Source organism: Periplaneta americana, chromosome 9 (assembly GCF_040183065.1).
Source record: "Periplaneta americana isolate PAMFEO1 chromosome 9, P.americana_PAMFEO1_priV1, whole genome shotgun sequence".
In the NCBI taxonomy this organism is placed as follows: domain Eukaryota; kingdom Metazoa; phylum Arthropoda; class Insecta; order Blattodea; family Blattidae; genus Periplaneta; species Periplaneta americana.
In genome coordinates, this window is record NC_091125.1 from 86975201 (window position 1) to 86995455 (window position 20255).

Genomic DNA, 20255 nt, shown 5'->3' on the forward strand with positions numbered 1-20255 from the left:
TTGTGAAATGTCATTATGGTGGGAATTTCATACAGCATGGAAAAAAGATGTTTGCAGTTTATTTTCTTAACGCCAAATGCTTTATAGCATTGTTGTGAAACATGATCCACATCAGTAAAACACAATTACCAATATAAACATTAATAACAGTAATAACATTGCCATTTACCTCTAAGAGTAAATAAAAATATTAATTTGTTATTGATGTATTCTGATTCGTTTTTTAATTCTTAACCCTTAAATTGACAAAGTATCCTATAGCATAGAACAGGTTAATAGGCTATATGCTTTAATTTTAATAGAACATAGAAAAAAATTGGTAGGAAAATTAAAATTTCACAATAATATAATATTGTACTTACTTTACTTTACTTTTGTGGGCTTCTCCACTCTTCAGCGGTTGCCCTTAATATTGTACAACATATAAAATATGGACATTGCGATAGTTGTTTTCTTTACAGTCCGACAAGGTTTAATAAATTCATGTGAGAAATGAAGTTTTGCCAATTTAAGTAACAAATGCACTCAACACGTTTCCCTGAAATGAACATGGAGGAGGAGAGTATTTGGAAAAAACATATTTCCCATGTTAAATCCCTATGTCCATTACGTTGATTTCCACAGTGTATAGGCTACATTAAGAAAGTAAATTTATATCAATGTAAGAACGAAATTACATCAGTTTGCTTGCTAACCTATAGGAAAATCGCAACCAGTTGAACTGAACTGATAAGTATTGATTTTTTGGTATGATAAGATGTCCATACAACATGTTACCAATTTCAGCATTAGAAATGCATTGGGTTGAATTCGCAGACACAAGGACGACAGTCTGTAAGGTTGGTTTCCTCTCAGACTAGCCATGACATTCGAGGTTCGAGAATTCAAACCTGACAGAAAGCATCTAATTTTACAGGGCAATAAAATGAGCATCATGATTTCTTTGGGATTCAGTATGATAGATTTATGGTACGTAAAAGAACCCTGTCCTTAGCGAGGGTTTCATCCAACATTTGTCAGCTATTTCTCGCTCGTGTTGAATTTCTGCGAACAATAAGCTCTGCTGTTCAAATGGTTGTTCAATAGAATATTGCTACTACTGCTACCATTAGGCCTACTACTATTACTACCACTATTAATATATAATCCGTGGCGCTACAGCCCGTGAAGGGCCTAGACCGACCAGCCAGCTGCTGGCCTCACGCCCACATGCCGAAGCAGAGGTGGACGATCATCCAACCAGAATGGAGGTATCGTGTGGTTAGCACAATGATCCTCCCAGCCGTTATAGCTGGCATTCGCAACCGGATTTCGCTACCTATCGTAGCTCCCAAGTGGATCACGATGCAGGGTGGACACCGGTCCCATACACTGGCCGAAATTTCATGAGAAAATTTCTTCCCCCATGAGGACTCGAACCAGCGCGCATTCCGTAACGCACGCCCTAGGCAGGATGCCTTAGACCACGACGCCACGGCGACTACCACTATTACTACTATTAATTCCTACAGTTATTACCTCTATCACTACTATTAGACCCCTACTACCACTATTGCTATTGTTACTACAACTATTACAACAATTACTACCACTATTCCTATTGACTACCACTGTTCTAAGTTCTAACTATTAATATCACTACTACTACTATTACTACCCTATTCCCACTATTATTATCACCAATACTGTAACTTAATCACTACAATAATTATTGCTACCACTATTAATACTATTACAACATAATTCTTACTATTACTACCGTTACTATCATTATTTCTACTATTACTACCGCTATTTCTAATATTATTGCCATTATTCACACTGCTACTGCTACTACTACTACTACTACTACTAAAACTACTTAACTACTACTACTAGTACTACTAGCACTACTACTACTGAAACTACTTAACTACTACTACTAAAACTACTTAACTACTACTACTAGTACTACTAGCACTACTACTACTAGTACTACTACTACTGAAACTACTTAACTACTACTACTACTACTAAAACTACTTAACTACTACTACTAGTGCTACTAGTACTACTACTACTAGTACTACTACTACTGAAACTACTTAACTACTACTACTACTACTACTACTAAAACTACTTAACTACTACTACTAGTACTACTAGCACTACTACTACTAGTACTACTAGCACTACTACTACTAGTACTACTACTGAAACTACTTAACTACTACTACTAAAACTACTTAACTACTACTACTAGTACTACTACTACTAGTACTACTACTACTAGTACTACTACTATAACTACTTAACTACTACTACTAAAACTACTTAACTACTACTACTAGTACTACTAGCACTACTACTACTAGTACTACTAGCACTACTACTACTAGTACTACTACTACTACTGAAACTACTTAACTACTACTACTAAAACTACTTAACTACTACTACTAGTACTACTACTACTAAAACTACTTTACTACTACTACTGCTACTACTACTAGTACTACTACTACTAAAACTACTTAACTACTACTAATACTACTACTAAAACTACTTAACTACTACTACTAAAACTATTTAACTACTACTACTACTACTACTACTACTACTACTACCACTACCACTACTAGTACTACTACTACTAAAACCACTTAACTACTACTTCTACTACTAAAACTACTTAACTACTACTACTACTAAAACGACTTAACTAGTACTACTGCTACTACTTAACTACTAGTACTACTACTACTACTAAAACTACTTAACTACTACTACTACTAAAACTACTTAACTACTACTACTAAAACTACTTAACTACTACTAGTACTACTACTACTGCTACTAGTACTACTACTACTAAAACTACTTAATTACTACTACTAAAACTACTTAACTACTACTACTAGTACTACTACTACTACTAAAACTACTAAACTACTACTACTATTAAACTACCACTATGACTACTATCGCTAGCAATATTACTACTCTATTACGACCATTAATACTAATTCTATTACTAACGGTATTACTACTGTTGTCACTACTAGTATTGCTACTCTGCCGACAAATATGTTCGTACTAAGATATAGAAAATACACATGGAAATACTGGAAAATCAGAGTTCCAACATTGCTACGGAAACGCAAACAAGAGCAGGAGCGAAAATTGGAAATTTATGATCTGCACAGGCTGAGGAATCGGTCAACGAGCAATTACCTGTTCTTCTGCACTTTGGCCACAGTCCTGACTTACTTTCACCCACCAATAATGATTTGTTTCTCTACAGGTCACCTGGTACTTACTTCGCCGCTTCTCGTGGTTATTGAGGATCTGGTCTCGCAGGTCGGGCAGATGCTGCATCGCAGAGATGTCACTCTTATCTGGGAATCTTGTGCCGTGGCGGGACAGCAGCCAGAACTGGATCGGCCTGCAGTCTGTAAGCACACAGAATCCTGATTTTAAACACCTTCCTTATTACTAGCGCCGTAAGGAGTTCTAGATTATTGTAGTGGCTTATGATGGAATCGAGAAAGTTCTGGGCTATTGTATGGTTCATGATGAAATCAAGGAAGTATTAGAATCTTACATTATTGTACAAAAATGACGAGTTACAATGAGATGGAATTCTAGATTAGTGTAATGGATCACGATGGAATCAATGGATCTTCCTTTATTATAATTGTTTACGATGAGATTAAGTGGGTGTCGGCTCGTTTTAATGGGAGTGGTCTGCATGTCGGACTGCGAAACTGCTGGTTCTTCAAATCCTGGTTGGTTGGGGATTTTCTGGGGTTTTCACTCAATTCTTAAAGAGAAAAATATACTGGGTAACTTTCGGCGCTGAAGCGAGTGCTCATTTCGCTGATACTATCACCTTCATTTCATTTAGACGCTAGATAACAATAGCAGTTAATAAACCGCATAAAATTAATAATAATAATAATAATAATAATAATAATAATAATAATAATAATAATAATGAGTTCGCCCAGTTATCTCTATGGGTCTATGGTAGCATGTCTGCCTCCAGACTAGCTGGCCCGGGTTCGATTCCAGGCGAGGTCAGAAATTTTCATGAAAATTTCTACCTCGGGACTAGGAGAGATGGCGGTGCGCAACTTCTAATCACTAGATTGTATACCAAATCTCTCCGCAGTGCATATGAAGAGAAGACATATGTCACTGTTGATACTGATTCGTCCGTCGGACGGGGACGTTAGTCCTGGCGGCTACCTTAGTGTTATTCGACAGGAGTAGGTTACGTGCCGGCACCGGGTTTCCCCTTCTCCCTTCCTCATTTTGATCATCATCACTCATTCCAGACACTACACTTACACGAACACTTACACATACACTCACCCTAGTACACGACATACCTCTCCACAGATACACATCATGTAGGCCTACAGTGTGACCCGCCAAAGTGGTGTACAACTATAAAATGGGTCACAGTCCTGCCATCTATCCGCAATATTCGAAACCCGAATCACGCATAGTGAAGTGGGTAGGCATTGGATATACACATAATAATAATAATAATAATAATAATAATAATAATAATAATAATAATAATACAGAAGATCAAGAATTTCTAGATGACTGTACATTAGTTGCTGTCGATGAAATGGAGAGAGTCTTATATTATTATAATGGTTCACAATCAGACCAAAAATCTCGGATCATTGTAATGGTTAAAAATTGAGAAAGTTCACATTGTTTTAATGGTTTACTGTGGGATCAAGCGAGTCTGAAATTGTTGTAAAGGTTTACGATAAGATCAAGACAGAGGAGAAATCAGCATTTCATTTATGGTAGTACAAATTCTAACTACTAGCCATTTATGAAGGCAATGTAAGGGGACAAATATTAATTGTAGTTCTTTCAGTCTCCTTTGTTTCTCATGTCTGTCTTGTTTAATCTTGTTTGTCTTGCCTTGCCTTGTCCTGTATCGTCCTGCCTGTAATCTGTTGTCTATTTGTTTGTATTATATTTTCTATATCTTCTTATCTTGTCTCTTGTCGCTCTCTTGCTTTTCTACATTACTCTGCCACGTCTTTACTGTCTCGTCTTGTCTTGTATGTCTCTATAATGTGGCCGGATACAGCCAAGCTGACGTCGGAATACCAAGTCAGTAAATAGCTGTTTATGCTGTTGTCTCTGTTGTTCAATTGACCGTCGTCTAGGGCAGATGCGGTCGCACACCCACCTCCCACCCACTCGCTCCTGACATTTCCAATTGACCATCGTTTTCTGAAATCAGCCCACCTTTCATGTCATCTTGGCATGGTCAGAGCAGTAATACGATTTATCATCTAATTGGGAAGGAAGCAGTCATCTGTGTGTGCGTAGACAAGTATGAAGACTAGTGTGTGGAATTCTTGCAGGGAGGACTGAGCTTCAGAGAGATCATAAGTCACAATCCTGGATCCAGCCGTATTCTTGTAACTTGTCTCTACGTCCAGTAATAACCTAAATCATAGCCGCAATTCATAATTAGTAACTTTTGCGTCTGCCATCGACAGAAGGACACTTGGTAGAGATTACCAGTTGTCCTGTATGCTTTCCCTTATCTCAAAAGAAGCTGAATTTTCTCCAGAACTATAGCAAATACACAAAATTTTCACCATCATAAAATAGACCCTTCTGAGCTGATTGATACATACAATAAGTAACTAGGATTATTTTCTTTCTTTCTTACTTACTTACTTACTTACTCACTCGTACTTACAAATAGATTTTTTTAAGGAACCCACAGGTTCATTGCCACCCTCACATAAGCCCGCCATTGGTCCCTATCCTGTGCAAAATTAATCCAGTCTCTATCATCATATCCCACCTCCATCAAATCCATTTTAATATTATCCTCCCATCTACGTCTCGGCCCCCTCAAAGGTCCCCCCCCCCGGTCTCCCAACTAAAACTCTATATGTACTTCTGGATTCGCCCATACGTGCTACATACCCTGCCCATCTCAAACGTCTGGATTTAATGTTCTTAATTATGTCAGTTGAAGAATACAATGCGTGCAGTTCTGCGTTATGTAACTTTCTCCATTCTCCTGTAACTTCATCCCTCTTAGCCCCAAATATTTTTCTAAGAACCTTATTCTCAAAAACCCTTAATCTCGCTTCCTCTCTCAACGTGAGAATCCAAGTTTCACAACCATAAATAATAATCGGTAATATAACTGTTCTATAAATTCTAATTTTCCGATTTTTTGGCGGCAGACTAGATGACAAAAGCTTCTCAACCGAATAATAATAGGCATTTCCCATATTTATTCTGCGTTTAATTTTCTCCCGAGTGTCATTTATATTTGTTACTGTTGCTCCAAGATATTTAAATTTTTCCACCTCTTCCAAGGATAAATCTATAATTTTTGTATTTCTATTTCGTACAATATTCTGGTCACGAGACGTAATCATATACTTTGTCTTTTCGGGATTTACTTCCAAACCTATCCCTTTACTTGCTTTCCGTGTTTTCCCTAATCGTTTATGGATTTTCTCGTAACACATTCACGTCATCCGCATAAACAAGAAGCTGATGTAACCCGTTCAATTCCAAACCCTCTCTGTTATCCTGAACTTTCTTAATGGCATATTCTAGAGCAAAGTTAAAAAGTAACATGAGCTGCAGCCAGGAAGTCAAAAGGAGGATATCAATGGCCAAGGAAGCTTTTAATAGAAAAAGGAGTATCTTCTGCCGACCTCTGGAAAAAGAACTAAGACACCAGTGAAGTGCTTTGTGTGGGGTGTGGCATTTTATGGGGCAGAAACATGGACATTACGACGAAATGAAGAGAAACGAATAGAAGCATTTGAAATATGGATATGGAGAAGAATGGAGAATGTGAAGTGGACAGACAGAATAAGAAATGAAGCTGTGTTGGAAAGAGTGGGTGAAGAAAGAATGATGCTGAAACTAATCAGAAAGAGGAAAAAGAATTGGTTCGGTCACTGGCTGAGAAGAAACTGCCTACTGAAGGATGCACTGGAAGGAATGGTGAACGGCAGATTTCATGGCAGAAGAAGATATCAGATGATAGACGACATTAAGATATGTGGATCATATGTGGAGTCTAAGAGAAAAGCAGAAAATAGGAAAGATTTGAGAATGCTGGGTTTGCAGTGAAAGACCTGCTCATGGGCAGAACACTTATGTATATCTATGTATGTAGTGAAAATTTATTAGTTTTTCTCAGAAAATATTTGTCATAACTTAATTACAGTAAGTCCGCTATGTGGATAGCGTGCGCGCTTCCCAAGCAAGCGGTGCGAGGTTCGATTCCCGGCGTGGATAATGGAAGAAATTTATCTTCCTTATATGGGACTGGGTGTTTTTCCATTGTCTTGTGATTGTTCTGTGATATCTCTGCGGTGGTCCTTTGTCATGCCGGTCCCGTGGTCAGGGAGGCCCGCATTTGTGATATGGCTACTGTACGACCTAAAGAATCTCCCTCCCCTACTCGCAATGGTATGTCAGTCGAAGAAAAGGGGAGATTAAACAGCGCAAGAAAGAAATAAAAGAAGGAAGGAAGATCTCAATGAAAATTTTATACACATTGTTATTAATTGTTTGACATTGGAGGTGAAAGCTTTTTGACATAAAGCCTTAATTGTGCTTTTTTAATTTATTAATTAATATCATAATTTAGATTGTTAAGTAATAAATTAAAATCATAATTTAAGACAGCATGTTAAAAATCCTTTCACCGCCAATATCAGATTACTAACCAACAATATGTATAAAAATATGCATCAAATTCTTAGTTTCTGAGAAAATCGTACTAGATAAAAAAAAAATCAGAAATTTTCACTGCAATATCTTATTACTTATTGACAACTGAAAGAAAATAATCCCAGTCATATTGTGGGTGTCAATCAATTCAGCAGTGTCTGTTTTATGATTGGTGAAAATTTTGTTTGCCCATCTGCTATAGTTCTGGAGAAAATTCAATTTCTTTTGAGGTAAGATAAAGCATACGGAACAGCTGGCAATCTCTGTCCAGTGTCCTTATGCATGCTGGGCAGACGGGCTCATGGAGTATGGAAGATATTTAGAACATCATACAATAAACAACATAAAATCGAATCATTCTATATTTTTAATGGGTTGACCTCAACTGTAAAGGATATCTTAGCATAACAGACACTGCAGAGTTAACCTACACTTCATAGGCGAATTCTTCTTCTTATCCAGTTAAAACTTATTTCACTTATTCATAACATCGGAGCATCCGGGATTCTTTCGTATTGGGACGCAGTTTCATACAAATCTAGCATTTTTATTGGATGTCATGCGTGATGCTGGTAACGTGATCGTCATATTCATGTCGCAGTAACAGTCGATTTGCAAATGCTTTTGTTTACGCTGTTGTCTGAAGTTATATTGTTATCAGTGCTATCACTTTTCACTCTTACCATATCTGCTATTTATATTAATTTTTGTCAGTACTTTTCAGTAAGGAGTTCGTACTTACATTGACTCCTGAAGAGCAATTAACGAAAATTGCTTTCATATTGTCATGAGACTTGTTTTCCTTTGATTTTCGTCTTATTGGTCCCTATTTCTTACATATGATAGAAGCCAGATATAGGCAGTTTCTCAGAAACAAAGTGCACCATTAGTGACTGATTTACCTCTAGACATTATCCGTTGAATATGGTACCTGCATAATAGCGCTCCAGCTCACTTTAGTCTAAGAGTTCGTCGTCATTTGAATCGCCGATTTTTGCAAAGATGGATTGGTGGAGAGGGATCCATTGAATGGCCTGCCAGTTCGCCAGACTTTAAATCTAATGGATTTTATGTCTGAGGACATTTTAAGTCCAAAGTTTATGGAACTCCTGTACCTAATGTTGATGTTCTGAGAGAGCGAATTATAAATATATTTGACCAATACGAAACATTCCAGGCGTTTTCAATAGAGTACGCCAAAGCATTGAACGCAGGCTCAGGGGATGCATCGACGCAGGAGGAGGCCACTTTGAGTAAATGTTATGAGTTCTTTTTATTAAGTTCCTTAGTATGAGCCACCGGCGTGGCTCAGTCGGTTAAAGCGCTTGCCTGCCGGTCTGAAGTTGCGTTCGGGCGCGGGTTCGATCCCCGCTTGGGCTGATTACCTGGTTGGGTTTTTTCCGAGGTTTTCCCCAACCGTAATGTGAATACAAGGTAATCTCTGGCGAATCCTCGGCCTCATCTCGCCAAATATCATCTCGCTATCACCAATCTCATCAACGCTAAATAACCTAGTAGTTGATACAGCGTCGTTAAATAACCAACTAAAATAAAATAAAATAATCCTTAGTATGACTTGTATTGTGGGTTTGTTTATTAGCAATAAAGTAATGTAACTCTAAAACTAAACATTTTCAGGGTCATGTCTGTATCAACGTTTTTCAATTACTTATTGTCAGGAATACGTCCCCAAAATATTTTACATCAATTAGGTACACTCTGTATGTCCATTTGCATACATTGTGTAGTCTTTATTTTAATGTACATTCGTTTCCATACAGCAATTTGTCGCGACATATTAAGTAATTATTAGAATATTCTGATATCCATGCTATTCTATTCACATGATTATCGTGTCATTTTGCAGTGATACCCAGTTTTATATTTAGAATCATAGGTAGGTCCATATCGAGCCGTGTGAACATTTAGTTAAATCGGGTGTCCGCCGGTTAGGTTGATCGGAAACAGTCGAAACTGCTCAAAATGTGCACCCGGGGTGCTCAAGGTCGGCCACCGTGAATCACAATCAGGCAGCGAAACTTAGTGCCCAATGAAACAGGTTTGCTGTTCCTTTATTGTAGGTGCTTTACTTGCGCGTGAGTATTCATGGTCAGCGGTGGAGAGGGATAGGTAGAGACCATAGGTTTTCGCATAATGGCATGAAGCGTAGAATGAATATCTGGTAATGTAGGGGAGTCGGTAAGCAAAGTTTGAACTTAAAGACTGAAATATAAGAAAAATTTAAGCTTGTCAGAAAATTAAAAAATATGAGTTACATCATTCATATTCGTTGTTTGTAAATTTAAATGAATTATTCAACCCAGCAAATATTGCACAGATAAATGTTGATAATGTTAATGCACTCACAGAAAGGGTTAAAACAATGAGTTACTTCAAGGATGTAAGAAGTACTGATTGCAGTGTAGCATTTTTTACTTTGAAAAAAAAATAGTTTTGAAACAGTCACCCAACACTTCCAATGTTAAAATTGACGTGACTGGGGCATTACGAGCTCTCCTCTTGAATTACCCTTAATTTACATCTGCTGTGTATCTGGGTTCCTTGGGCATCTGTGGACGCAGAAAGGTTTTTCACAAAGTATGATTTAATTGTTAGTGACCGTAGGCGCAGAATGAAAAAAATAATATTGTGACTTCTGTTATGCTTTCATTCCACAAATAAAAACAGTAGACGTTACATAATATACCTACAAATAATATTTTTTTCTTAGCGTTGTAAACTTATGTTTAATTTTAATATGTAGAATAAATTGTTGTATAAAAACCTTTTTTGTAACTATTTTTATGCCTAATACGTAATACAGCATTATTTTTTTCGCGCAAAAATCCCTTTCCAATACGATATTATTGCGATAATCTTAAACCAATTAACGATAAAACGCGAAACAATAATTTCTCAAAATTAGTGCGAAGTTCTGCGGTCTCTAGCCCATTATGTAAGTTACTCGTCGACTGCAACACAAAGCAAGTAAACAGCAAACAACTTCCGTGACTTCGTCATAGGAACAACTGAGGCACAGTAGTTCAATGGGACACGACCCACGCCGCCTTCTATTGTACACAGTAGAAGGATTCTAAAACACAGTTAACCTGAAACTGCCTGCCTCTCTCCCATCGTGCACTGAGTTTCGCTGCCTGATTATGATAAATTAAATATTACACGTGTCCCGACAAACTATTGTAGCCACGAAGAAGATAAGACGTATGAACTGAGTCGCGTGAAAAGCATTATAACAGCTGGTATTTCACATCAACTTTATACAACTTAAGAATTTATAGTGTTAATTTTATAATTGTTCCGTACTTTATGAATTCTATTGAACAAATAATGTGCATGTTAAAGGGAGAGGATGGTATTTTTTAAAACTTTTTTCCTCTTTGGTGTAAATTATTAATTGTTTGTATGTAGAGAGCTCATAGCTGTGGCAACTCAACCAAATAAAAATATTTTGAAAAAAAAATATATTTGGGGGCCCAAATTGGAAAAAAATATACCCAATGCAGGATTGTACTAAAACCGATATATCTAAACCGTTTTTAAAGATAGATTCAAACAGTTTTTGCAATGTATTTGCAAACGTAAGTTCTACAAACTGTCTGTAACAAACGTCCCTACGTTTGTAAAATAAACAATTAAAATTTAGTAAGAATTTTCTGATTTATTTTCTTGCAAACAAACGGACGTATTTTTAAAATGAAATCAATTAACAAAATTCTGTTACAGAGAAAAGTTTCCTAATAGTCTAAAGAATGTGTGTTCTAAATTTCTTGCATGTATCTTTAATAGTTCAGAAATTATATCCATTTTGTAGCAAAAAAAAAAAGTGAAGTTACTGGAAACCGATAAAAGCGGGCGTGTGATTTAAAAATCCATAGCGCAGGAAGTTTAAAAATGACGTCTCAGCATCCAATAAGGGCACAAATACCCACAAAATGTTATGCAATGCATTCCACACATATCAAAGGGTTTTTTAAAGATTTTTTTAAATTTAATTTACCGGAAACAACAATAAAAGTGGGCGAGTGATTTAAAAATCCATAACGCAGGAAGTATAAAAATGGCGATCCACACATATCACAGAGTATTTTAAAGAATATATTTTTTTTTTAATTTAGTCATTTTCCATCAAAAATACCATCCTCTCCCCTTAATGACAACAGTGGTGATGTTAGTGATAAAAATACCTTGTAATTTATTTGTAGACATGATGACAGGGTATTAATCTACATTGTTTTGTCTTTCGTAACCTATGAAATGACCTTAAAATGATTTTATTTCTAATTTAATAGAATACATTGTTCCTGCAACATTACTTATGGACCATCTAACCTACGAGTATATGGGGAATTTTGTTTGGCAGTGAGGGAATTTTTTTACAAGAAAAACCTGACAGCAATGCCCAGTTCTCTTCCAAAGGTCGTCTTTGGATCAAAGAATGGAATTTATAAACATCAACATTCAAGTTTATAAGTGTTTTTGAAGTCTGTATGATAAAATGACCTTATTGCATTAAGTTGTAACCTACGGTTGGCAACGCTGCTATGAGTAAAAATCAACCTATCCTTACTTGGAAGATAATTACGTGGATTGACATATTCGAATTTGGGTAGAGTGTGGGTGGGCGGCACCAGCAGGCAACGAGCGGGGTCAAAGGTCAAATTGATGTGTTTAATACTTAAATAGCGGCTGTGCAGAAACGTGCCGACTGTACCATACAGGAAGCTCGTGGTTATTGCTGAAACAATAGACAAACTCTTGCCTCTGATATACGTAATCGTAAGGAGTCTTGTTACATAACCAGGCACGTTGTTTAATTCATAGATGAGCTCATCGGTGACATCGCAAGTTAATCAAGTCGTTCTTAAACTAAGGAGGAATTCATCGGTGCTCGTCGGAACGCGTTTTCAAATTCAACGATACTCATCCGATTTTAAGATCCATGAATGTAATGGGAGGGAAAGGAACTGGCCACCCTACCCCATTATCTCCTGGCCTAGTTGTGTCATAGATGGTGCCTTGTTGGTATTACTTGTGAGGTTCAGACCTGTCTTCGGACAGTTGACTGACAACAACAGAATGTGATGGATTGTGCATGTAAGGTTAGGGATCTTGAATTATTGAATTGAATTTCGGGAGCGGGGCAATACAACCCAGTGCTGCGATCTTAGAATATCTATTGCGCTGACCCTCTAGCTAGGCAATTCCCAAACCCACACTGGCTAACTACACTAAGGTTCGCTACGTACCTAGGTTTCGAGAAGGCAACCCCACTCGTTCCTAGACCAGATCTCTCTATGCACCGCCAGCTTTGCGTTAGGGGAATGCTATGGAACGATGACGGAATGGAGAGATGTAGATGCCTAATGGAGTAAAAAGGAGAACTCCGAGAAAAACACAACTTATCCACCACAAATGTCATAAGTATGGGTTTTTCAATGAAAATCCCAGACCTGACTCGGACTCGAACCCGGACCGTCTGCACAACAAGCCGAAGGTTTGACCACTCAGCCACCGCAGAGAGTGAGGTTATGGATTGGTTGCCCCGTGTAGCACTTCGCGGACGACAGAGGAGCGTTAAAAGGTTAATACTAAATAAATAGTGTGTCCAAATGTTATTGATAATAGTAGATCATATTCTTGCCAAAAAGTTAAACGGCTTCCGACAACGAAGATGATCTATTTATATCAATTTAAGTAAAAGAAGAACAGAGTATGGTACAAAAAAAGTCGGCTTGGTTACATTACGAATGTTAAATCGTTTGTACAGTAGTGGAAAAAAATACCAGACCGACCCTTGTAGTTCATTTCAGAGCCTTGTTCACTCCAGAGCACGATAGACTGGTAACTAAGACTTTCGTGGTTCGAATCCTGCCTGGGAAGGAAACTTTTTTTTGTTCCTTATTCAAATTTATTCCCAATACTTTTCGATTGCAGCGATATTTTACTACTTAATTAACTTATTATTCCCAGAACATGAATTTTACCAGCAATCGAAAAGTATTGGGAATAAATTTGAATAAGGAACAAAAAAAAGTTTCCTTCCCAGGCAGGATTCGAACCACGAAAGTCTTACTTACCCGTCTATCAAGCTCTGGAGTGAACAAGGCTCCGAAATCAGCTCCAAGGGTCGGTCCAGGTTTTTTTTTTTTTTTTTTTTTTTTTTTTTTTTTTTTTTTTTTTTCCACTACTGTACAAAGCGTTCGCCAGGAAACATTTCGCTCAGGTAATGCCGTCGGCATTTTACTGTTATAGATCAAAGAAGGTTTTCTGTTACGTAGTATAGTCTTCGCCACGTTATCACGTCCACAATTCTTGTAAGGCAAACTTTTAGCACTCTTATGGTATCCGGCCACCTACAACTTGAAATGATTTTTATTACAATCCCACGCAGATGGTTAACGTAGGCAGGGTACGAATTAACGGGAGGGGGGATGGGGGGATTTCTCCCTCCTGTTGGAATGTTATCCCCCTCTCATAAATTCATATTAACATCTCTGCCAGGGATAACTTCTATCCTCCTTCACAAAATATAATTGTTTTAATACGAGTATATGTACTTTATAAAGTACAAAGTAAGCAAAGCAAATAATATTTCTGTATTATCATCACCAGGAAGCTGACAACAATCAATAACTTAGGAATTACACATCTTATTTTAAGCGTGCTCATCGATATAATTATTATGAACAAGATGCAAGACAAGCAACTCAGTGCGACCAAGCGTTGAGCAGTATCGAATGAGGATAATAATAATTTTATGTAGGGATTCTCTATCTAGGATTCTATTCCCCCGCATCAGAAATCTTAATTCGCACCTTGACTGACTGTGTCAGATAAGTAGCCAATCCTGAACTTGATAAGCCAACAGTAGTCCTGGTTTGTATGCAATTTTTTTTTTAATCTTATTTATACCAGTCCCTTTTCTCTCATCAAATACATCGCAGACGACATCCCGGTGAAGGTTGATCAGTCAGAAGAGAGTACTGTGTCCAGGATGCCAATTAACGGGAGGGATGGGGGATTTTCTCCCTGTTGAAAAGTTATCCCCCTCTCATAAATTCATATTAACATCTCTGCCAGGGATAACTTCTATCCCCCCCTCACAAAATATAATTGTTTTAATACGAGTATATGTACTTCATAAAGTACAAAGTAAGCAAAGCAAATAATATTGATGTATTATCATCACCGGCAAGCTGACAACAATCAACATCTTAGGAATTACACATCTTATCTTAAGCCTGCTCATCGAAATAATTATTATTATGATCAAGATGCAAGACAAGCAACTCAGTGCGACCAAGCGTTGAGCCGTATCGAATGAGGATAATAATAATTTTATGTAGGGATTCTCTATCTAGGACTCTATCACCCCCTCATTAGAAATCTTAATTCGCAGCCTGAACGTCGGCAAGTCAAATATTTACTTATACTGTAAGGAGTGTTCCCGCTCCAAGAAAGAGACAAACAGCAAATATATAATTTTGCTTTATTTGTGCTAGTAGACATTCAACTTAATAATGATCTGGACAGACTAAGCACATTTTTTCCTTAATGGAGTTACCACGCGCAATTGCATAATTTGGTCTGAAAATAGCCCCTCAGGTTTTAATTCAGTAAGGTCTTCATGATTTGAAAGTCACTATAGGGTGTGACTTCATTTCACAGTTCATCATTGATCCATATATTTTCTTCGAAGAACACAACAGTCTCTAGATTGTCATAGTAAATAGGGAGCGCTACTACAGTATGCTATAGAACTTCGTCTAGAACTCTAGACTAAGGAATCACTACCTGTAAAACATGATCGTCATGCAAGATGACGCACCACCCTACATCTAGAGCCCTGAAAAACAATAAAATACGGTATTTACTCGAATCTAATGCGCACCTCAAATAATTTTAAAGGCTTGAAATAAAATGTTTACTGCGCAGGTTCAAAGCAGGTAAAAAATTTAATTTTACTTTACCTCTCTTCCTACCTACACTTTACCTTGATATATCACTGACTGCTGCCACTTCATTAGCTTTACTTATAATTTTGTGACTAGCCACAGGGAACCAATTTTTCCTTCTTTTCTGTATGAATTTCAAAACCTCTTCTCATGTCTTTCCTTCCATGGGCTGGTGAACTTCTTCCTCGTCACTTTAAAAGCAAATATCGCCATTCTGCGTTGGTGTCATAAGCGAATGTTGCTCTCTGCTACACCTAATTCTCTTCTCTCAGCATCGTATGAAGCTCGTTTCATACGATACCCTTAGCTTTTTGTCGTCCAGCTCCTATCCCAATCAATTATAACTCACTTTGAAGCTTTTACTGATATTAACAGTGCCTACAAAAATAAGGAAGCGCGCGAAGCGAGGAACGTTGAGGAACGACGAACAACGAGGTAAACCGAGCAGAGCCAAAGCACATGTAGAACCTAAGCAGAACGATAAGCAGAATTTTAAAATTTGCATACGAATCTAGTGTGCCATCGATTCTAATGCGCACCCCGATTTTGGAGACTAAATTCAGCTGAAAAAGTGCTCATCAGACTCGAGTAAAAACGGTATACAGATCTTTGACGATTGTGGGACTTCCCAACAATATGGCCTTCACAGTCTCCAGATCTCATGGGGTTACCTTAAAAGATCGAATTTTCTTTGTACACCTAACAACCCTACAACAAATTAAAGTTGCTACCTTATATAAATTGGGAATATTTCAAGACTCTGCAAAATACTGTGAATGGTGTTGCAAAAAGAATAATGTTTGTTGAACAAAAGAAAGGCGGAGATATTTCCAATGTTTTGTAAAAACCAAACTCCATTGTTTAGTACATTGTTTTTATTTAAAATGTTATTTTTATAACGTTTTAAGGCTTGAAATGACATTCGAAAGACCTTATTATATGCTGTACACTGAAATGTGTCGCCTGTGTAAATAACGACTGGTCTACTTTCAACTTACTTGTCAGTTGTAGAAAGAACCTTTTTGTATTAGGAAGACGATCAGAGGAGAGGAAGGGGCAAGCATGTGCATGAGTCACGCATCCGGGAGACATCTGTGTGACCCACACGTTGACCTGTTCGCTAATATCAGTAGTGGGTGCGGTTTTTCCTCCCACTTGCATAACTGCCCTATCTTATACCAACACTTTTCCACTTTCACATATAGTATTATCATAATGTTTTGAGTCAAAATTGGATCATGTCAGTTTTTTTATCTAAAAACGAGTCCCACCGGTTAGTTCGCCTTCTTTCCTTTTATTAATAAAAACAACTTCGAAAAACAAAGAAATGTATAATGATTTAAATACGATTTAAATACTGTACCTAGTGACACATCCCTAAAACGTTTGAGCAGTCGGTAACTTTCTCGCTTCTCACGAAATATTTAAGACTGGTCCACAATAACCCGAGAACGGAAAAACGAGAACGAGATCGAAAAAATTGTTAAAATACATATATTTAAATGTGAGCGTTCAAAATTAACGAGAAGCTTGCCGGAGCCCGGAAACGAGAACGTGAAGGTTAGCCAAGTTTCAACTTTGCCATTTTCGTTTCGGATCACAGCCCACTAGATTCATTATATTGTCATCAAAAACTTATTTGGTTGTCGTATATTTTGTAGCAAGGAGGCCGTGACATAATTTCTTCTTCATCCATTGCTTTTAATTGACCTAGAAATGCAGTAGAATTACTTTCAATACCTATGCTACGTGTAAATGTAACCAGACTACCAGGTGAATTGAATTCTTAAATATTCCGTGTCATATATTTTGAAGTGGGTTAGTCTGTGTTCATGTTGTACTCATGAGCGAATGCCATTGGTCAATTACACACAAATAACATTAGAATGCCTAATATCGACTTTATATATCGTTATTGACATACATATCGATATGCATAGCCGTTTCGTTTTCGTTCTCGGTTTATTGTGAATCAATAATATTCACGTTCACGTCCTCCACATCCCGTTCTCTTTCTGGCTTTCTTTCTCGGTTTATTGTGGACCAGACTTTACTGTAAGTACGCGCCATTGTTCTTAATGCAAAATTCCAAGTAAGTTGTTAGAAGTTCTAGTTTCATTCCTCAATAACGTTATAGTATGTGCCATGTTCAGAAAATCCTGGAGGCCACCGGCGTAACTCAGACGAGAAGCGTTTGCCTGTTGATCCGGAGTTTTCTCAGGCGTGAATTCGATTCTCGCTTGGACTGATTACCTGATTGTATTTTTCCAATGTTTTCCCCAACAGTAAGAGTCTTTTGAGGAAATTTTTGTCTGATTAGTATTAGTTACGAGCAAATTCGCTTGATACGGGTTTTATTGACTCTTTTGCTTGACAGGCAGAATTTCTCGATCTCGATAAGGATACGAACTTGAAACAAACTTCACAATGTAACAGAAGATATACGATTGAAATAGGCTACTTTTATTACGAAAAATTGAAATTACGTACAATACATACATACTGATCGATCATAGTAGGCCTAAATTAATTGATCAGAGTACAAATAAACCAACTTAATGAAATAGGCTTGATAGCTTTGGGAAAACTTCGATATTTCTGTTGCACATTAAATTCTTCTTAAACTACACGGAAAACAAACAGTTTTAAATCTCTAAGAATTAATGAAAATTCCAGCAGTTATGCATGGTTGCGAAACACAGATTCTGAGGAAAAATTCTTGGAACCAGTTCAAATGTGGTTTCTAAAACTTCAAACAGGCTACATATTGCAAAACAAGGTATGCAATAATGAAACAAGAAATGAATTAAACATGCAGTGTACTTTTATGACTTCACAGAGACTACAAAACTAGACGCAAGGTCGTTAAGGAATTTTCAGGGGGTTTTCCGTTATAACCCGGAAAATACATACAGGAAAGTAATGTAGGCCTATAGGTCATTCCTTATCTTGTGAAATCTACCTGCTTCGCTTCATATCGTAGATATACAGGGTGATTTATAAATACATGTAAAAACTTTGTGGGTGTAATGTAGAGCAGGGGTCGTCAGCACAGAGCACGCTGGGGCTAGCCTCTCTTACCCGCGGAAAACGCTGTGCACTATAGTGCTCTCGTAGCTACTAGCGGGTATGCTCTCTTTCTCTCCCTGTTGCACGACAGTGCACATGGGACAGCACCGCGTACTCATTGCAGCGAGTGCTTACGACCACTGATGTAGAGGTAAAACTAAAACTAAAATGTTCTATACAACTTTTCCCGGAAATCCTTACTTTCAGTATGATAGCTATCTTGCTAGGTATCAAAAACATTGACCAGTAAAGCCTTCGGATGTGTAATGCTCGCCTACATAGCGACTGCGTTAGATGTTTGTTATTCGCACACCCCCACTACAGTTGATTTCGACCTGATAAAACTTTGTTTACTGTACGTAGGTATGTATTGAATGGAATTTTACAGACTCCGTTCAATTCATTCCGAACATTTCCATAGCTATTTTGATGTCACTGCTGTAGTTATGCTACGTTCAGAATTTGAGTGGCATAAACGAGCGCCTTCAGACGACACCAAAGGTAGAAGTCTGGTGATCTGGCTGGCCAAGCAGCTGTTGTTGCACGATCTATCGTATCGTACACAACTGAAGCCTACTGAACTAACGACAAAATGAATGTGTACCTAAGGGACGTGGTGACGGTAGGAACTGCAACAGTGCAACAAAGCCATACAACTAAACATACCTACGTACAGTAAACAAAGTCCCATCAGGTCGGAACCAGCTGTAGTGGGGTGTACGAATAAGAAACATCTACCGCAGTCGCTATGTATGCGAACCTGACACAGCCGAAGGCTTTACTGGCCCATGTTTTTTATGTCTGGCAAGATATGGCACTATACATCATAACTCTGAAAGTAAGGATTTGCGGAAAAAGTTGTATAGAAACTTTTAGTCTCATTTTTACCCCTATATTACATCCACAAAGTTTGTACAGGCATTTATGAATTACCCTGTATACTGTAGCTAGCTCACTTACACTCAACATAAGATTTTTAGGTGCACGCAAGCATTTGGTTTCACGAGATAACGAATGGCTCGTGATAATTACAGCCTACTTGCTCATTCACTCGAAGTTGGTGCAGGGCAGCTTAGCTACGTAGTAGTCAAGTCAAACGTCTGAACATTCAGAATTATCGCACGAACCGATAAAGCCAAGTGGCAATAAACTTACCCAAAATATACATTATGAAAAGTATTCCTTACATTGGTGTTAAGTATAGAAGAAGTGAAGTTTACGGCCGTGCTAGTTTTTGGATAGCGATAACAGCGTATAACATAATTATAATGTTCGAAAGGTGCCTTTAGTGACCAAATTTATCCGGAGAATGTTGAATCGGAAAAGGAAAATTTCCCCGATAATATTTCTCTCATTAGGCTTCTTTTTTTTTAGCTTATTGATTTTAAAATTTTATAATCGTGCTGATGTAATTATAGGCTAAATTTTTCTGAAAATGTTCAACTTTTTAAGCAATTTCTTTTACCTTATTGA

General features: G+C 37.5%; 1 protein-coding gene across 2 annotated transcripts in view; it reads right to left on the reverse strand.

The window, feature by feature from the left end:
- LOC138706194 (multiple inositol polyphosphate phosphatase 1-like) overlaps nucleotides 1-20255 on the reverse strand; it is a 111186-nt gene that overhangs the window by 22543 nt on the left and 68388 nt on the right. For both annotated transcript variants that reach the window (XM_069835214.1, XM_069835215.1), the window contains one exon: nucleotides 3300-3431. In XM_069835214.1, the coding sequence (XP_069691315.1) occupies nucleotides 3300-3431 (132 nt within the window). The remainder of the gene's footprint in view (nucleotides 1-3299; nucleotides 3432-20255) is intronic.